General features: G+C 47.3%; 1 protein-coding gene and 1 long non-coding RNA gene across 6 annotated transcripts in view; one reads left to right on the top strand and one right to left on the bottom strand.

The window, feature by feature from the left end:
- Positions 1 to 17,457, top strand: part of LOC137562587 (uncharacterized) — a 173,116-nt gene that overhangs the window by 109,220 nt on the left and 46,439 nt on the right. The gene's annotated exons all lie outside the window — the stretch shown is intronic.
- Positions 5,882 to 17,457, bottom strand: part of LOC137562584 (diacylglycerol O-acyltransferase 2-like) — a 78,425-nt gene continuing 66,849 nt past the window's right edge. For all 3 annotated transcript variants that reach the window (XM_068274072.1, XM_068274073.1, XM_068274074.1), the window contains one exon: positions 5,882 to 6,425. In XM_068274072.1, the coding sequence (XP_068130173.1) occupies positions 6,271 to 6,425 (155 nt within the window). In that variant the 3' untranslated portion in view covers positions 5,882 to 6,270. The remainder of the gene's footprint in view (positions 6,426 to 17,457) is intronic.

The following is a 17,457-nucleotide window of genomic DNA, read 5'->3' as shown; positions in this document are numbered from 1 at the left end:
ACTCCGAGCAGTGCAGAAACTATGGAAAGATGCATATCATTTTAAAGCTCTCTTTCTCCTCTTTCCAATGATATATAAACTGACGCCCTACGCCTCTTAGTTTTCGCTATTTTCGCGATTGAAATTGCCGCAGCCGCGATTTTGATCGCGAAAATAGAGAAAACTGAAAGGCTTAGGGCAACGATTTAGGTGTCGTCAGAAAGAGGAGAAAGAGAGCTTTAAAATGATATCCATCTTTCCATAGTTACATTGTATTACACAGGGCGACTTTTTCTCAAAGTCAGTAGCTGCTGACATTAGGAAAAAGTCGCCCTGTGTAATACAATGTAACTATGGAAAGATGGATATAATTTTAAAGCTCTCTTTCTCCTCTTTCTGACGACACCTAAATCGTCGCTTTACGCCTTTTAGTTTTCTCTTTTTTCGCGATCGAAATTGCGGCCGCTGCAATTTCAATCGTGAAAATAGCGAAAACTAAAAGGCGTAGGGCGGCACTTTATATAACATTGGAAAGAGGAGAAAGAGAGCTTTAAAATGAAATGCATCTTTCCATAGTTTCTGCACTGCTCGGAGTCCCTTTAACTGTAGAGCAGCTCTAGAAATTCGCTCTAAACTGTCACTATTACGTAGGATTTAAGAAGTTTCTTATTATCATGCAGAACAGTCCGCCTGCTGGTTAGGACTGTTTAAGGACAAAAAATTCCAACCAGTAAGATAACAAAATTGTTCTTGCACCAATGGTCGAATCTGATGTGCAGTGATCCACTCTGGAGCAACAAGCACTTAGTAGTAAATCCTCAGGATCCGCACCATCAAAATAGTATCTTTATTAAATGTATAAAATTAAAACATGACGCACGGGCGTTTCGGACTTCAACAGTCCTTTCTCAAATCTTTATGGAGCTTTTATTTTTTATTTATTTTAGCTATATAAGCATGATTGTATCAGGGGATAGTCAGTGTGGGTCCATGAAGATTTGAGAAAGGACTGTGGAAGTCCGAAACGCCTGTGCGTCATCTGTTTGACCCATGCTGTTTTAATCATGTTTTAATCTTATAATTTTAATAAAGATACTATTTTGATGGTGCGGATCCTGAGGATTTACTAAGGAGAAAAAACTGTCGGTAATGCTTTGATAAATCTGGCCCTCAGTTACTTAGTCACTTGAGTTCCATGTAGAGCAGCCATAAGGTACATCAGTCAGCCACTTTGTAATGTATATGATAGTGAATTTGCATGGGTTATACGATGTTTTAAAGGATACCCGAACTGAAATGTGACATAATGAGATAGACATGTGTATGTGCAGTGCCTAGCACACAAATACCTATGCTGTGTTCCTTTTTTTCTTTCTCTGCCTGAAAGAGTTAAATATCAGGTATGTAAGTGGCTGACTCAGTCCTGACTCAGACAGGAAGTGACTACAGTGTGACCCTCACTGATAAGAAATTCCCCCTTTTTACCTCTTTCTTACTCTCAGAAGCCATTTTCTGCTAAGAAAGTGTTTTATAGTTGGAATTTCTTATCAGTGAGGGTCACACTGTAGTCACTTCCTGTCTGAGTCAGGACTGAGTCAGCCTCTTGCATACCTTATATTTAACTCTTTCAGGCAGAGAAAGAAAAAAAGGAACACAGCATAGTTATTTATGTGCTAGGCACTGTACATACACATGTCTATCTCCTTATGTCACATTTCAGTTCGGGTATCCTTTAAGCACAGCATTGCTATTTTTTTTTTTTTATATTAATTAATTTATTTTACATTTTTAGGAACCGGTAGCAGCTATTGTGTTGTTTCAGGCACTGGAAAAGAAAAAAAATGTTTTTCGAAATTATAATTGTGTGATTAGTAGATGGGAGGTTTTGACTCTAATAATTCTGCTTTAAAGGGAACCTAACGTGAGTGGGATATGGAGACTGACATGTATTTCCTTTTAAGCAATACCAGTTGCCTTGTTGTCCTGCTGATCCTCTGCCTCTAATACTTTTTGCCATAGCCCCTGAACAAGCATGCAGCAGATCAGGCGTTTCTGACATTATTGGCAGATCTGACAAGATTAGCTGCATGCTTGTTTCTGGTGTTATTCAGACACTACTGCAGCCAAATAGATTAGCAGGGCTGCCAGGCAATGAAATAAATATGGTAGCCTCCATATACTTCTTGCTTTAGATTCCCTTTAAAGTGTACACAAGGCAAACCTCTAGACAGAAAAAAGGATACTTCCCTTATAGGAAGGAATCCCGTAGAGGCCTCTGAATCCTGTAGAGGCTTCTCACACCGTCCTCCGGATCTCCGTGGCCAACAGCTTTTTGGATTTTTGACCACATTTGCGCTCCTCTTCAAGCTCGGGCGTGGCCGTACTACGTATGCGCAGGGGCGGTTGTTCTTGCGCGGGTGCAGCGTGGCCACGCTCGTGCATGAAGAGGAGAAATGTCACGGACCTTCTGGAGGGACCCGGCAAGCGGTGGTAGGGATGAGGAGTCCGTGAGAAGCCACTGGAGGATCTAGAGCAGGCATGGGCAAACTTGGCCCTCCAGCTGTTAAGGAACTACAAGTCCCACAATGCATTGCAGGAGTCTGACAGCCACAGTCATGACTCAAAGTCAAATGCATTGTGGGACTTGTAGTTCCGTAACAGCTGGAGGGCCGAGTTTGCGCATGCCTGATCTAGAGGCTTCCCTCTTCTTATGTAAATATTGTATTTTTCGGGATGGAGGGGAAAAAACAGGGAGAAAATATCCTATATAATAATCTGCCTGTGTCCGTGTGTTTAAGCCAGCGCGCATGCGCGGCATGTGGGCAGACAGGACGGATGCAGGGGATGGGTGTGTGCGAGCGCGTAGCAGCCGTGTATGCGTAGCGGCCGTGCGCATGTACGCTGACCATGCGGGCAATGTTGCGGAGGCTGGGGAAAGGGGGTTGTGAGGGGCGTAGCGGGCAAGGCCTAGCGCCCGTTATTGTAACAGCCTAAAGTCTAGTATATACTAAACCTGGTGTATCCATAGTCCAGGAGCATTTTGTAGATGTTCTCCCCCAATAAGTGTGTCCCCTTCTGTCCCCAATTTGCCCTCCGCTCCCCCCAGGTCTGTGATCACTGCTGGAGCCGTGATTATGTGAGCGTGTTTGGGTGGGGGACACACGGGGGACAGTACAGGGAGTTCCCAACGTCGCTGCAGTTTGTGCGGGCATTTGTAATAGCGGACTCCCCTGTATTCGACACCAGGTCCTTTTTCTCCCCATTTTTTGTGGAGAAAAATTACGTCTTCTATGCCGAAAAATATGGTATCTATTTTTTGACCTGAGGTTCACTTTAACAGTTCTCCAAACAAAAGTGGTCTCCTAGCCGACAAGCAGTGCTAGCGCTATCCCAAGGAAAGATAAGATTGCTCTTTTTACAAGGCAGCCTCACATGAGTGGTACAGCAGTTATTTGCCTGCATTTCAACTTTAAGTTGATGTTTTCTTCGATTCTATTCAAGCGTTCCGTACGCTTTGACTGAGCTCTCTGCATATGGTTCCCCGAAGGCAATGAGCAGGAAGAAGGGCGGCCGCATTAGTGCAAAGTCCAGGAGAGCGCGAGATGGCAAGAAAGGATGATTTCTGTGTGCTGAAATCCTGTCAGCGTTGTGCACAGCTGACAGCACTTTTATAAAATGTCCTTAGGAGTGAGTGAGACTTTCACCGCAGAAAGGGCAATGCTGTGACCAGTTCTCTTATCAGGAGCAGGGTCACCATCAGAAATGACAGGCCCCGATACTTAGAAGACCTACCTGCCCCCCACCTAATTCTCCATACCCCTCACCCAAAATCCCAATATGCTGATCAAAATAACATACGTATATGTATAATTTGTAAAAGAAATATAATTAGACAGCGCTTTCCCCAAACATAATTAGGCAGCACGTTCCCCAGAACATATTTAGGCAACATTTCACATCAGTGTACAGGAATTCCCCCAAAAAACATAATTAAGCAGCACATTCTCATAACATATTTAGGCAGCTTTTCACATCAATAGACAGGGATTCCCCCCTATATTTAGGCCAAGTCCTCCACCCTAAACCACCAAACCTAAGTAGGTAGAGTTGTCCCCCCCCCCCCCCCCAAAAAACACCAAACATAATTAGACACAGTACCCCCTCAAATCCCCATACATAATGCCATCTTGTCTGCAGCCCAATGATGACTATGCCATGCCCTCTACCCCTTATAGTTGCCCTGGTGGTCTAGTGATTCCCCATCTAACATAGAGTTCCCTGGTCCCTGGTTGTCTAATGGCTCAAAACACCCCCCCCCCATCCCCCATATAGCTTTCCTTGATGGTTATAGTTTGCCCTGGTGGTCTACTGGACCCCCCCCTCGCCTTCACAATATTGCCAGGTCATCTAGTGACCAATTCCCCCTTACAGCATGCCTTGGTGGTCTAATGGTCCACCCCATCCACCTCGCAGTATTATTATCCTGCAAGACGCACACTGGCTAAGTGGAATCCGGCTCTGACAGACACATTCTGGTGTGCAAAAGTACATATGGACATGAAGAGTTGGTGTCAACTAAACAAATGAGGAGGAGGAGTCATTCATGGGTGTTTATGAGTTTGCGATAATCTGGTTTGAGAGTCCAGAGTTCAGGTTTAAGGAAATCATTACATTTCAGTCATTGTAATACTAAAAGAACCAGCGTGTTCATAGAATGCTGGCCATTGTAATTCCACACTGGTTGGTTTAGAAAGTTCAAAGACTGCCGAGACCAGGATCAGATAATGTGCAGGACATCATTGGCTGAGAGTGTTCGATTAGATGACCTGCAGGACATCATTGGTTGAGAGTTCATGATAAAATGTTCTGCCAGACATCATCAACTGAGAGAGTGTTTGATCAAATGACCCACGGGACATCATTGGCTGAGAGTGTTTGATCAGATAATCAGCAGGACATCATTGGCTGAGAGTACACGATAAAATGATCTGCAGAACATTATTGGTTGAGCGTCCACAATTAGATGATCTGCAGGATGTCATTGACTAAGAGTCCACAATTAGTTCATCTGCAGGACATCATTGGCTGAGAGTCCACGATCTGATGCAGATGCAGGATGTCATTGGCTGAGAGTCAGAGTCAACTAAATGAATAAGGAGGATTCATTCATGAGTATTTATGAGTTTGTGATAATCCAGGCTTGGTTTAGGAGTCCAGACTTCAGCATTAAGGAAATCATCACATTTCAGTCATTGTAATACTGCAGAAACGATGATCCAGGAGCACCACAGAATCTTCTCAAAGATGGTGTGCCAGGCCCTCACCCCCGTACCAAGGGGTCAATACAGTAGAAACCTCCAAGGACCGGCACCACACAAAGTATTAATAGCTTAGTGAACTTTTATTGCAGCATATGGCAATAAAAAAGCAATGACAGCTCGCTTTTTCGGCCTGTTGGCCTTTGTCAAGTTGCATGAAACACAGTGAAACCTATATATATATATATATATACCCTGCCCCCTTAGGGCTACACACCAATCCAGATCGGAGGCAGGAGAGGACCTGATGGGGAACAGTCTCCATACACACTCACCAATGAACGTGCAGTGTTTGAAAATTCAAAAGAGAGACTCACCAATCAGGGAGTGCTTTCACCGCCGCTTAGATAACAACAGAGTGGCTCTGAGCGGCGCATCTTGCCCTCACTGCTTTCCCCGTTTTCTATATATATATATATATATATATATATATATATATATATATATATATATATATATATAATGTGTGTGTGTGTGTGTGGGTTTCACTGTGTGTTTCATGCAACTTGACAAAGGCCAACAGGCCGAAACAGCGAGCTGTCGTTGCTTTTTTGTTGCCATATGCTGCAATAAAAGTTCACTGAGATATTAATACTTTGTGTGGTGTCAGTTATCTGAGGTTTCTCTAGTCATTGTAATACTAAAAGAACCAGTGTGTCCATAGAATACAGGCCATTTTAATTACACACTGGTTGGTTTGGTGAGTTTAAAAACTGATGAGACCAGGATCAGATAATCTGCAGGACATCATCGGCTGAGAGTCCTCAATTAAATGATCTGCAGGACATCATTACCTGAGAGTCCTCAATTAGATGATCTGCAAGACATCATTGGCTAAGAGTCCACAATCAAATGATCTGCAGGATGTCATTGGTTGAGAGTCCACAATCAGATGATCTACAAGACATCATTGTCTGAGAGTCCAGGATCAGATGATCTACAGGACGTCATTGGCCAAGACAAGAGTCCAGGATCAGATGATCTGCAGGATGTCATTTGCTGAAAGTCCACAAGATACCTTGTATTCATCAAAAAGTTGTTTAAGGCCTTCGATGTACAACTTGTGATAATAAGTCACTTCTTCTTCTGAGGGGACGGGACTACGTGGCAAGCGTATCGGTTTTCCCACTGAAAAGCAGAAGGTGGAAGAATTAGAAGATGATATATACCATCTATAAAAAATTTGAGGAAAGCTGTCACATAGTTTTGGATAGTGTAGTGTATATAATTAAATTATAACTGCTTTTTTGCGCTCCCCTTCGATGGAGAGTGTTGCATTAACAATAGCAACTGCTCTGGAGCCCTGGAGTCCGAGGCCAACCATGATGTGTTTACCACTCTTTGAATTTTCCCCCACCTTCCTCTCCACCTTATAAGCGGAGGTCCTGGTGCATTTCCCAGGGCGGGTGGAAGTGGACTTGCAGAATGGGCCCATGCTTTCTTCTTGTAGGGCCATTCACGCATGTCCATCTCCACCGCGTACAGGTTTCTGTATTGCGGACAAACCTGACGTGTATGATTTGTTTCGGACAACAAATGTTTTGACATTTGTTCCACAGAATAGCATTTTTCTCCGTGCAGAAAGTCCTACAACGGACATCCATAGAGGTTCAGCCACCACCTCAGCTAGAATGGGCCAAGCCTGAGTGAACAGCGCCATATCTACTCATCTCATACACATTGCTCTAACTTGCCTAGATCTGGGGGTTTATGATTCCTAGCCTCTTCAACAGGGCCATAGCTACAGATCATGAGGCCTTCAGGAAAACTTTGAGGTTCCCCCTTCCCTAACACCACCTCCACATTTCCCTCTCCTTCTGTCCCCTGTGTGACCTCTACTGGGTCATATAACAAGTGCAGTCTCCATAATCCCTCATCACCACATGACAAGGGGGTTTGTGGTGGAGGCTGCTCAGTCTTCATCTTCTGTGCAACCGGCCGCTGCCACTCACCTCCACCTTGCCCACAAGCCCCAAGGACATCATGCACAATGCAGTAAGACCAGGACAGAGGTGAGTGGCGTCAGGCAGCTGCATGGAAGAGGAGAACAGACTGACGTGGCGCTGGATCAGGTAATAATTCATCTTCCGCAACACTACTTTATGTGGAGGGTGAAAAGCCCTGAATGCTCTGGCATCCGTTATAACAACAGGGCAGCATGGAGGCATAGTGGTTAGCGCTCTCGCCTTGCATCGCTGGGTCCCCGGGTCGTAATCACAGCCAGGTCAACATCTGCAAGGAGTTTGTATGTTCTCCCGTGGCTGCGTGGGTTTCCTCTGACCACTCCGGTTTCCTCCCACATCCCAAACACATACAGATAAGTTCATTGGGTTCCCCCTAAATTAGCCCTAGACTACAATACATACAGTACATGATATAGACATATGACTATGGTAGGGACTAGATCGGGCATGGGCAAACTTGGCCCTCCAGCTGTTAAGGAACTACAAGTCCCACAATGCATTGCAGGAGTCTGACAGCCACAGTCATGACTCATAAAGGCAAATGCATTGTGGGACTTGTACTTCTGTAACAGCTGGAGGGCCGAGTTTGCCCATGCCTGGACTAGATTGTGAGCTCCTCCGAGGGACAGTTAGTGACAAGATTATATATGCTCTGTACAGCACTGCAGAATATGTTGGTGCTATATAAATACTAAATAATAATAATAATATCCACAAGGTCTTACAATAAAGGCTTTTTTATCTCTGACTCATCCATTGGTTTTCACACCGCTGCTACCCCAGATGTGCCCAGCCCTAAATGGTGCTTAACCTTGCCCACCTTCCCCCCCATGTGCCTGTTCTACCGGCCCGCCCCTACCCGCCTGTGAGCATGCAACCATTCTCTCTGAATCGGTGGAATGGGCAGAGGTCAATTGCCTAACAATTTGGAAGCCATGGTCTGTGGCAAACCCTCCTCCCATGCCTAACCTTAACCCTTTCTAACCCATGCCCATTCTTAGCTGTCCCCGCCGCTGCAAACCCCCCAACCTAACCTTACTCCTTCCTAACCCACGCCTAATCTTAACCATCCCGCCGACGCAAACCCCTAACATCTATTTTTATCCCTTCCTAACCCACGCCTATCCTTAACCCTCCCCACCGCCGAACCCCCCTACCCCTGCCCACACCTAAGGTTAACCGTCCCTGCCACAGCAAACCTCCCATGACTAACCTTTACCCTTCCTCCCCTACACCCAACCTTAACCGTCCCTGCCACCTAAAAATAAAAAAAAAAATGGGTAAATAACATCAGGGCTGCCATATGGACCCATTGTAATTATCGACAAGGAGGGGGAATTTGAGTGCCCACATTTCCCCTCCTTGTCATTAATTATAATGGGCCCCTAATGTAGCGGTCCAACTTCCGCCGCTACCGAGGCACCCAAATTTCCTGCTTCCCACAATCTGTTCATAGTATTCAAAATCTGTTGGCTCTCCTGCTACATAGAGGTGGTAAAATTGGGCAGTCATTAGCCAATCACTATTGGATGTGTATACCAGGCTGTACCCTTGATGAAATCTGCAGATGAATTGTCGTTATTGAATAATGCTGCAGAGGGCAGGGATAAATACAGGAGTATCTTCAGAAGCTGATAGTGATGAGGGTTGGGGGTAAGCCCAGCAATGGTTCTATTCCCCGGTGTAGTGATGACCCCCAGTGTCCTATTCTCTAGGGGGTCTCATGGCTCTGTACTGAACTGACAGTCACATTGCATCCCCAGTATACACATTGCCTCATATTGTGCTGCACATGACTGTGCTGAATATCCTGTTCTGTCTCATGTTCTGCCTGCCTCAGTTTTCTGCTGATACTCTGTGTCATCTCCATTCCCCATCTGTTCTCCTCCGCAGACTGTCACTCCTCCTCACTGTCTACCTGCTCCCTCCTCCCCTTCATCCTCTCTATTCTTTATCGAGTGATTATATTATTCTGTTTCTTTCCATGATCCCCCCCCACCCCCCCTCCAACTGATGCTGCACAACTCCCTCAAATCTGCTGCCACATCACGATGTTCCTGACTTCATTCCTTACTAAATCCACTCCCTGTTTCTGCCTTTCTCTTGCTGCCCTTGTCTGCTCTCCTCCACTGCTTCTAAAATCTCTCTCTCCACTGCCTGCCTATCTATCTTTCCCTCCTCTTCCCTCCCCATGGCTCTCTCTTGCCTGTCTGTCTCTCCCTCCTCTTCCCTCTCCATCCCTCTCCCCTGCCTGTCTCTCCCTCCTCTTCTCTCTCCATCGCTCCCTCCTGCCTGCCTGTCTGCCTCTCCCTCTTCTTCCTTCTGCATTGCTCTTTCTTGCCTGCATGTTTCTCCCTCCTCTTCCCTCCCCATGACTCTCTCCTGCCTGCCTGTCTCTCCTACCTCTTCCCTCTCCTTCCCTCTCTCCTGCCTGCCTGTCTCTCCCTCTTCCTTCTCCATCGCTCTCTTCTGCCTGCCTGTCTCTCCCTCCTCTTCCCTCTCCTTCCCTCTCTCCTGCCGGCCTGTCTCTCCCTCCTCTTTCCTCTCCTTCCCTCTCTCCTGCCGGCCTGCCTCTCCCTCCTCTTCCCTCTCCATTGCTCTCTTCTGCCTGTCTCTCCCTCCTCCCTCCTCTTACTTCTCCTTCACTCTCTCCTGCCTGCCTGCCTCTCCCTCCTCTTCCCTCTCTTTCCCTCTCTCCTGCCTGCCTGACTCTCCATCAACTTCCCTCTGCATCGCTCTCCTCTGCCTGCCTGTCTCTCCCTCCTCTTCCCTCTCCATCCTTCTCCCTTGCCTACCTGACTCTCCCTCCTCTTCCCTCTCCATGGCTCTCTCCTGCCTGCCTGACTCGTCCCTCTCCATATCTCTCCCCTGCCTGTCTGTCTCTCCCTCATCTTCCCTCTGCATTGCTCTCTCTTACCTGTCTGTCTCTCTCTCCTTTTCCCTCTCCATCCCTCTCTCCTGCCTGCCTGCCTCTCCTTCCTTTTCCCCCTGCATTGCTCTCTCCTGCCTGCCTGCCTGCCTGACTCTCCCTCCTCTTCCCTCTGCATCGCTCTTGCCTGCCTGTCTCTCCCTCCTCTTCCCTCTGCATAGTTCTTTCCTGCCTGCCTTTCTCTCACTCCTCTTCTCTTGCCATCGGTCTCTCCTGCCTGCCTTTCCTCCTCTTTCCTTCTCCATCGCTCTTTCCTGCCTGTATCTCCCTCTATTGCCTTCTCCATTGCTCTCTCCTGCTTGCCTGCCTGACTCTCCCTCCTCTTCCCTCTGCATTGCTCTTTCCTGCCTGCCTGCCTGACTCTCCATCCTCTTCCCTCTGCATTGCTCTCTCCTGCTTGCCTGCCTGTCTCTTTCTCCTCTTCCCTCCCCATGGCTCTCCCCTGCCTGCCTGTCTCTCCTTCCTCTTACCTTCTCCAATGCTCTCCCCTGCTTTTCTGTCTCTTTCTGTCAAATGTGAACAGAGTGTAAAAGAATATATCAACTGTTCATGCATCTGTAGTTATCTACAGTATATAGGTTTTTTTTTAATCTCCAAAAGGGCACCAGACATGCAAACTGCATTCTAAAAGTAACCGTACAACTATTTAGAGTTCAAACATGACGTTTTATTTAACATTTAAATTGTATTTTAATTTATTGAAAATACAAAAATACATTTTTTTTTATGACCTGAAAGAGGGATGAGAATTTTTTTATTCAGAGTCCCCCATCTCTCCTTGCTTTAGCAATGCCTGTATGTATCTTCTTCATGCTAATAAAGCTATTTTTAATTTCATTTGATGTAGAGACTGTCCTATTAAAAGAGGAGAGATACGCTTTCTCTGTAACTCTTCAGTAGATTCTCTAACTCTTGATTTTACTCTTTCTTTCTCACTCTTTCAGTCACACAGTCCCCCCCCCCCCCCCAAATCCCACCCTCTAATTTTCTCTCCCTATCTATCTTTCTCATACAGTCTTCTCGATCTCCTATTCTTTAAGTCTCTCCTCTCTATCTCTCTCACTCTCAGTCACACAGTCTCTCCTCTTCTCTCTATCTTATCTCTCTGCCACACAGTCTCTTTCATGTAGTCTCTCTCTCTCTCTCTCTCTCTCTCTCATTCCTGCAGTCTCTTTCTCTCCCTCTCATTCCTGCAGTCTCTCTCTCTCTCTCTCTCTCTCTCTCTCTCTCTCTCTCTCTCTCTCTCTCTCTCTCTCATTCCTGCAGTCTCTATACCTATCTTCATCACAGTCTCTCTCATACCTGCAGTCTCTCTCCCTCTCATTCCTGCAGTCTCTCTCTCTCTCTCTCATTCCTGCAGTCTCTCTCTCATACCTGCAGTCTCTCTCTCATACCTGCAGTCTCTCTCATACCTGCAGTCTCTCTCTCCCTTCCTGCAGTCTCTCTCTCTCTCATTCCTGCAGTCTCTCTCTCTCATACCTGCAGTCTCTCTCATACCTGCAGTCTCTCGCATTCCTGCAGTCTCTCTCATTCCTGCAGTCTCTTTCTCTCTCTCTCTCTCTCTCATACCTGCAGTCTCTCTCTCTCATTTCTGCAGTCTCTCTCTCTCATTTCTGCAGTCTCTCTCTCTCATTCCTGCAGTCTCTCTCTCATTCTCATTCCTGCAGTCTCTCTCTCTCTCTCTCTCTCTCTCTCTCTCATTTCTGCAGTCTCTCTCTCTCTCATACCTGCAGTCTCTCTCTCATTCATGCAGTCTCTCTCTCATTCCTGCAGTCTCTCTCTCATTCCTGCAGTCTCTCTCTCTCATTCCTGCAGTCTCTCTCATTTTTGCAGTCTCTCTCTCATTTTTGCAGTCTCTCTCTCATTCCTGCAGTCTCTCTCTCTCATTCCTGCAGTCTCTCTCTCATTCCTGCAGTCTCTCTCTCTCATTCCTGCAGTCTCTCTCTCGCTCTCATTCCTGCAGTCTCTCTCTCTCTCATACCTGCAGTCTCTCTCTCATACCTGCAGTCTCTCTCTCATACCTGCAGTCTCTCTCTCATTCCTGCAGTCTCTCTCTCTCATTCCTGCAGTCTCTTCTCTCTCTCTCTCTCTCTCTCTCTCTCTCTCTCTCTCTCTCTCTCATACCTGCAGTCTCTCTCTCATTCCTGCAGTCTCTCTCTCTCATACCTGCAGTCTCTCTCTCATTCCTGCAGTCTCTCTCTCTCATACCTGCAGTCTCTCTCTCATACCTGCAGTCTCTCGCATTCCTGCAGTCTCTCTCATTCCTGCAGTCTCTTTCTCTCTCTCTTTCTCTCTCTCTCATACCTGCAGTCTCTCTCTCATTTCTGCAGTCTCTCTCTCTCATTTCTGCAGTCTCTCTCTCTCATTCCTGCAGTCTCTCTCTCTCATTCCTGCAGTCTCTCTCTCTCTCTCATTCCTGCAGTCTCTCTCTCTCTCTCTCTCTCATTCCTGCAGTCTCTCTCTCTCTCATACCTGCAGTCTCTCTCTCATTCATGCAGTCTCTCATTCCTGCAGTCTCTTTCTCATTCCTGCAGTCTCTCTCTCTCATTCCTGCAGTCTCTCTCATTCCTGCAGTCTCTCTCTCATTCCTGCAGTCTCTCTCTCTCATTCCTGCAGTCTCTCTCTCATTCCTGCAGTCTCTCTCTCTCATTCCTGCAGTCTCTCTCACGCTCTCATTCCTGCAGTCTCTCTCTCTCTCATACCTGCAGTCTCTCTCTCATACCTGCAGTCTCTCTCTCATTCCTGCAGTCTCTCTCTCATTCTTGCAGTCTCTCTCTCTCATTCCTGCAGTCTCTCTCTCATTCCTGCAGTCTCTTTCTCTCTCTCTCTCTCTCTCTCTCTCTCTCTCTCTCTCTCATACCTGCAGTCTCTCTCTCATTCCTGCAGTCTCTCTCTCTCATACCTGCAGTCTCTCTCTCATACCTGCAGTCTCTCTCTCATTCCTGCAGTCTCTCTCTCCCTCTCTTTCTCTCTCATTCCTGCCTGCAGTCTCTCTCTCTCTCTCTCTCTCTCATTCCTGCAGTCTCTCTCTCTCTCTCATTCCAGCAGTCTCTCTCTCTCTCTCTCATTCCTGCAGTCTATCTCTCATTCCTGCAGTCCCTCTCTCTCTCATACCTGCAGTCTCTCTCTCATTCCTGCAGTCTCTCTCTCTCTCATACCTGCAGTCTCTCTCTCTCATACCTGCAGTCTCTCTCTCATTCCTGCAGTCTCTCTCTCTCCCTCTCTCTCTCTCATTCCTGCAGTCTCTCTCTCATTCCTGCAGTCTCTCTCTCTCATTCCTGCAGTCTCTCTCTCTCATTCCTGCAGTCTCTCTCTCTCATTCCTGCAGTCTCTCTCTCATTCCTGCAGTCTCTCATACTTGCAGTCTCTCTCATTCCTGCAGTCTCTCTATCATACCTGCAGTCTCTCTATCATACCTGCAGTCTCTCTCTCATTCCTGCAGTCTCTCTATCATACCTGCAGTCTCACTCTCATTCCTGCAGTCTCTCTTTCTCATTCCTGTGCAGTCTCTCTCTCTCTCTCCTGCAGTCTCTCTCTCTCTCTCTCATTCCTGCAGTCTCTCTCTCTCTCATTCCTGCAGTCTCTCTCTCTCTCTCATACCTGCAGTCTCTCTCTCTCTTATACATGCAGTCTCTCTCTCATTCCTGCAGTCGCTCTTTCTCTCTCATACCTGCAGTCTCTCATTCCTACAGTCTCTCTCTCTCTCATACCTGCAGTCTCTCTCTCTCTCTCATACCTGCAGTCTCTCTCATTCCTGCAGTCTCTCTCTCTCTCATTCCTGCAGTCTCTCTCTCTCTCATACATGCAGTCTATCTCTCTCATTCCTGCAGTCTCTCTCTCTCTCTCTCATTCCTGCAGTCTATCTCTCATTCCTGCAGTCTCTCTCTCTCTCTCTCTCTCTCTCTCTTTCTCTCTCGCTCTCATACCTGGAGTCTCTCTCCCTCATTCCTGCAGTCTCTCTCTCTCTCTCTCTCTCTCATACCTGCAGTCTCTCTCCCTCATTCCTGCAGTCTCTCTCATTCCTGCAGTCTCTCTCTCTCATACCTGCAGTCTCTCTCTCTCGCATTCCTGCAGTCTCTCTCTCTCATTCCTGCAGTCTCTTTCTCATTCCTGCAGTCTCTCTCATTCCTGCAGTCTCTCTCTCTCTCACTCATTCCTGCAGTCTCTCTCTCTCTCTCATACCTGCAGTCTCTCGCTCTCATTCCTGCAGTCTCTCTCTCTCATTCCTGCTGTCTCTCTCTCATTCCTGCAGTATCTCTATCTTTCTTTCCTGCAGTCTCTCTCTCTCTCATTCCTGCAGTCTCTCTCTCTCTCATTCCTGCAGTCTCTCATTCCTGCAGTCTCTTTCTCTCTCTCACTCATTCCTGCAGTCTCTCTCTCTCTCATACCTGCAGTCTCTCTCTCTCTCATACCTGCAGTCTCTCTCTCTCTCATTCCTGCAGTCTGTCTCTCATTCCTGCAGTATCTCTCTCATTCCTGCAGTCTCTCTCTCTCCCATTCCTGCAGTCTCTTTCTCTCTCATTCCTGCAGTCTCTCTCTCTCCCATTCCTGCAGTCTCTTTCTCTCTCATTCCTGCAGTCTCTCTCTCTCATACCTGCAGTCTCTCTCTCGCTCTTATTCCTGCATTCTCTCTCTCTCATTCCTGCAGTCTCTCTCTCGCTCTCATTCCTGCAGTCTTTCTCTCGCTCTCATTCCTGCAGTCTCTCTCTCATTCCTGCAGGTCTCTCTCATACCTGCAGTCTCTCTCTCTCTCATTCCTGCAGTCTCTCTCATTCCTGCAGTCTCTCTCATTCCTGCAGTCTCTCTCATTCCTGCAGTCTCTCTCTCTCATTCCTGCAGTCTCTCTCTCTCATTCCTGCAGTCTCTCTCATTCCTGCAGTCTCTCTCATTCCTGCAGTCTCTCTCATTCCTGCAGTCTCTCTCTCTCTCTCATTCCTGCAGTCTGTCTCTCATTCCTGCAGTCTGTCTCTCATTCCTGCAGTCTCTCTCTCTCTCTCTCTCTCTCTCATTCCTGCAGTCTGTCTCTCATTCCTGCAGTCTCTCTCTCTCTCTCATTCCTGCAGTCTCTCTCATTCCTGCAGTCCAAATCCAAATCCAAAAAGCTTTATTGGCAGGACCAAATACATTTAGCATTGCCAAAGCAAAACAAAACAAAACATTAACGTGGGGGGATTGTGGGAATAGGGGAAGGATATAGGTATACAGTCCATAGGAGGGTGGAGGATGTAATGGATGGTGTGGGGGGATGGGATATATAGTCCAATAGGGATGGGGGTATAGGCATACAGTCCATAGGGGAGGGGAGTATGGGGCTATACAGTCCATGTGGTATCATGTTCCTCTCAGTTGGTGGCAGACAGTGATATATCGGGCTGCTATTTGCACAGTTTTTTCCTCTTCCCCCAGTAGGATATAGAGTTTCCTCTCCTCATCTGTGGAGGTGAAATCTGCGATGTGGGCGGAGAGTCTTTGGAAATGGGCGGTCTTCAATGGTGTATATTTGCTGCAGTGTAGCAGGAAGTGGGCCTCATCCACCAGGACCCCCTGGTCACATTGCCTGCACAGTCTCTCCTCCCGTGGCTTCCATGTCTGTCTGTGTCGTCCTGTCTCTATCTCCAGGCTGTGGGCGCTCAGACGGTACAGGCTCAAGGCCTGGCTGTCTTTGTGGTGGTGTAGCCTCTCCAGATATGGAGCCATTGTGTACTCCCTCTGTAGTGATTGGTAGACAGTGAGTTTCTGGGAGTTCTTTATGTCACTTCTCCATTCCTCTAGGTATCGGTCCTTGCAGCTTTCTATCATTCCTTTTATTTGGGCTTTTGTCAGCCTGTGTTGGTGGTCTTGGCTGGGCTGGCTGTTGACGCTTTGTTTCAAAGCGCGTGGTATGGCCTCGCCACCCTGGCTCAGTGAGGCTTTATGGTGGTAAGTGCTGGGGCTGCTGCTCTGTATATGCGCCCAGTATGAGAGCGCCCTCTGCTGGATAGTCAGCCATAGTGGGAATCTGCCTAGCTCTGCCCGGCAAGCTGAGTTCGAAGTGCTGCGATGGACTTGGAGAAGATACTTGCAGAACTCTAGATGGAAGATTTCTGTTGGGCTGGAGTCCCATTTTGATTGGTCAGGGTAGGTGACCGGGCCCCATACCTCACTGCTATAGAGCAGGATTGGGGTGATGATGCTGTTGAAAATCTTTACCCAGACTCTCACCGGTGGTTTTAGGTGGTAAAGTTGCCTTCTGATGGCATAAAACGTTCTGCAGGCTTTTTCCTTCAGGGCCTCTACTGCTGGTTTAAAGCTCCCCATTTGGTTAATTTCCAGCCCCAGGTAGGTGTAACTGTTTGAGGTCTCCAGTGGGCAGCCATTTAATATAAATGAGGAGGTGGGCATTTTTAGATTTTTTTCTCTGGAACACCATCACTTTTGTCTTCTTTGGGTTGATGGGCAGTGCCCATGTGGTGCAGAAACTCTCCAGTACTGCCAGGCTGTCCTGTAGGCCCCTTTCTGTTGGGGAGAGCAGCAGGAGATCATCTGCATACAGCAGGAACTTCACCTCGTGGTCATGCAAGAGGAGGCCTGGTGCTGGGGAGGATTCCAGGGCTACAGCCAGTTGGTTAATGAATATGTTAAAGAGCGTTGGGCTTCAACTGCAGCCCTGCCTGACTCCTCGACCCTGCTTGAAGAACGCGCTTCTCTACCCATCCACTTTCACACTGCATTGGTCCCAGTATATGAACTCTTGATGACATCATAGATTCTACCTCCTATTCCACTCTCTAGGAGTTTTAGGAAAAGGCCTGGGTGCCACACCGAGTCAAACGCCTTCTTAAAATCCACAAAGCAAGTGTGTACTTTGCCGCGTGAGCTGTGGACATGGGTCTTGATAAGGCTGTGCAGTGTGTGTGTGGTTGTGTGGTGGTTTGGCATGAACCCAGCTTGGCTTTTGCTGAGTACGTCCTGCTGTGTGAGGAAGGAGAGGATCCTTTTATTGATGATGCTGTTAAGCAGTTTCCCCAGTGTGCTGCTGACACAGATTCCTCTGTAGTTTGCTGGATCATATCTGTCTCCATTCTTGTAGATGGGTGTTATGAGGCCTTCACTCCAGGCCTGAGGAAAGGAGCCCGCACTCAGGATAAGGTTGAATAGTCTTGCGAGTGCCTCATGTATTTCCTGGGGGCTGTATTTGATCATCTCTGGCAGGATGCCATCGGTACCGCTAGCCTTCTTACATTTTATCAGCTTTGTTCTTTCTCTTATTTCCTCCATCATGATTGGT

This window comes from Hyperolius riggenbachi, chromosome 3, assembly GCF_040937935.1.
Source record: "Hyperolius riggenbachi isolate aHypRig1 chromosome 3, aHypRig1.pri, whole genome shotgun sequence".
Lineage (NCBI taxonomy): Eukaryota > Metazoa > Chordata > Amphibia > Anura > Hyperoliidae > Hyperolius > Hyperolius riggenbachi.
Note: the sequence above shows the minus strand (reverse complement) of the source record. Positions and strands in the feature narration are given on the sequence as shown.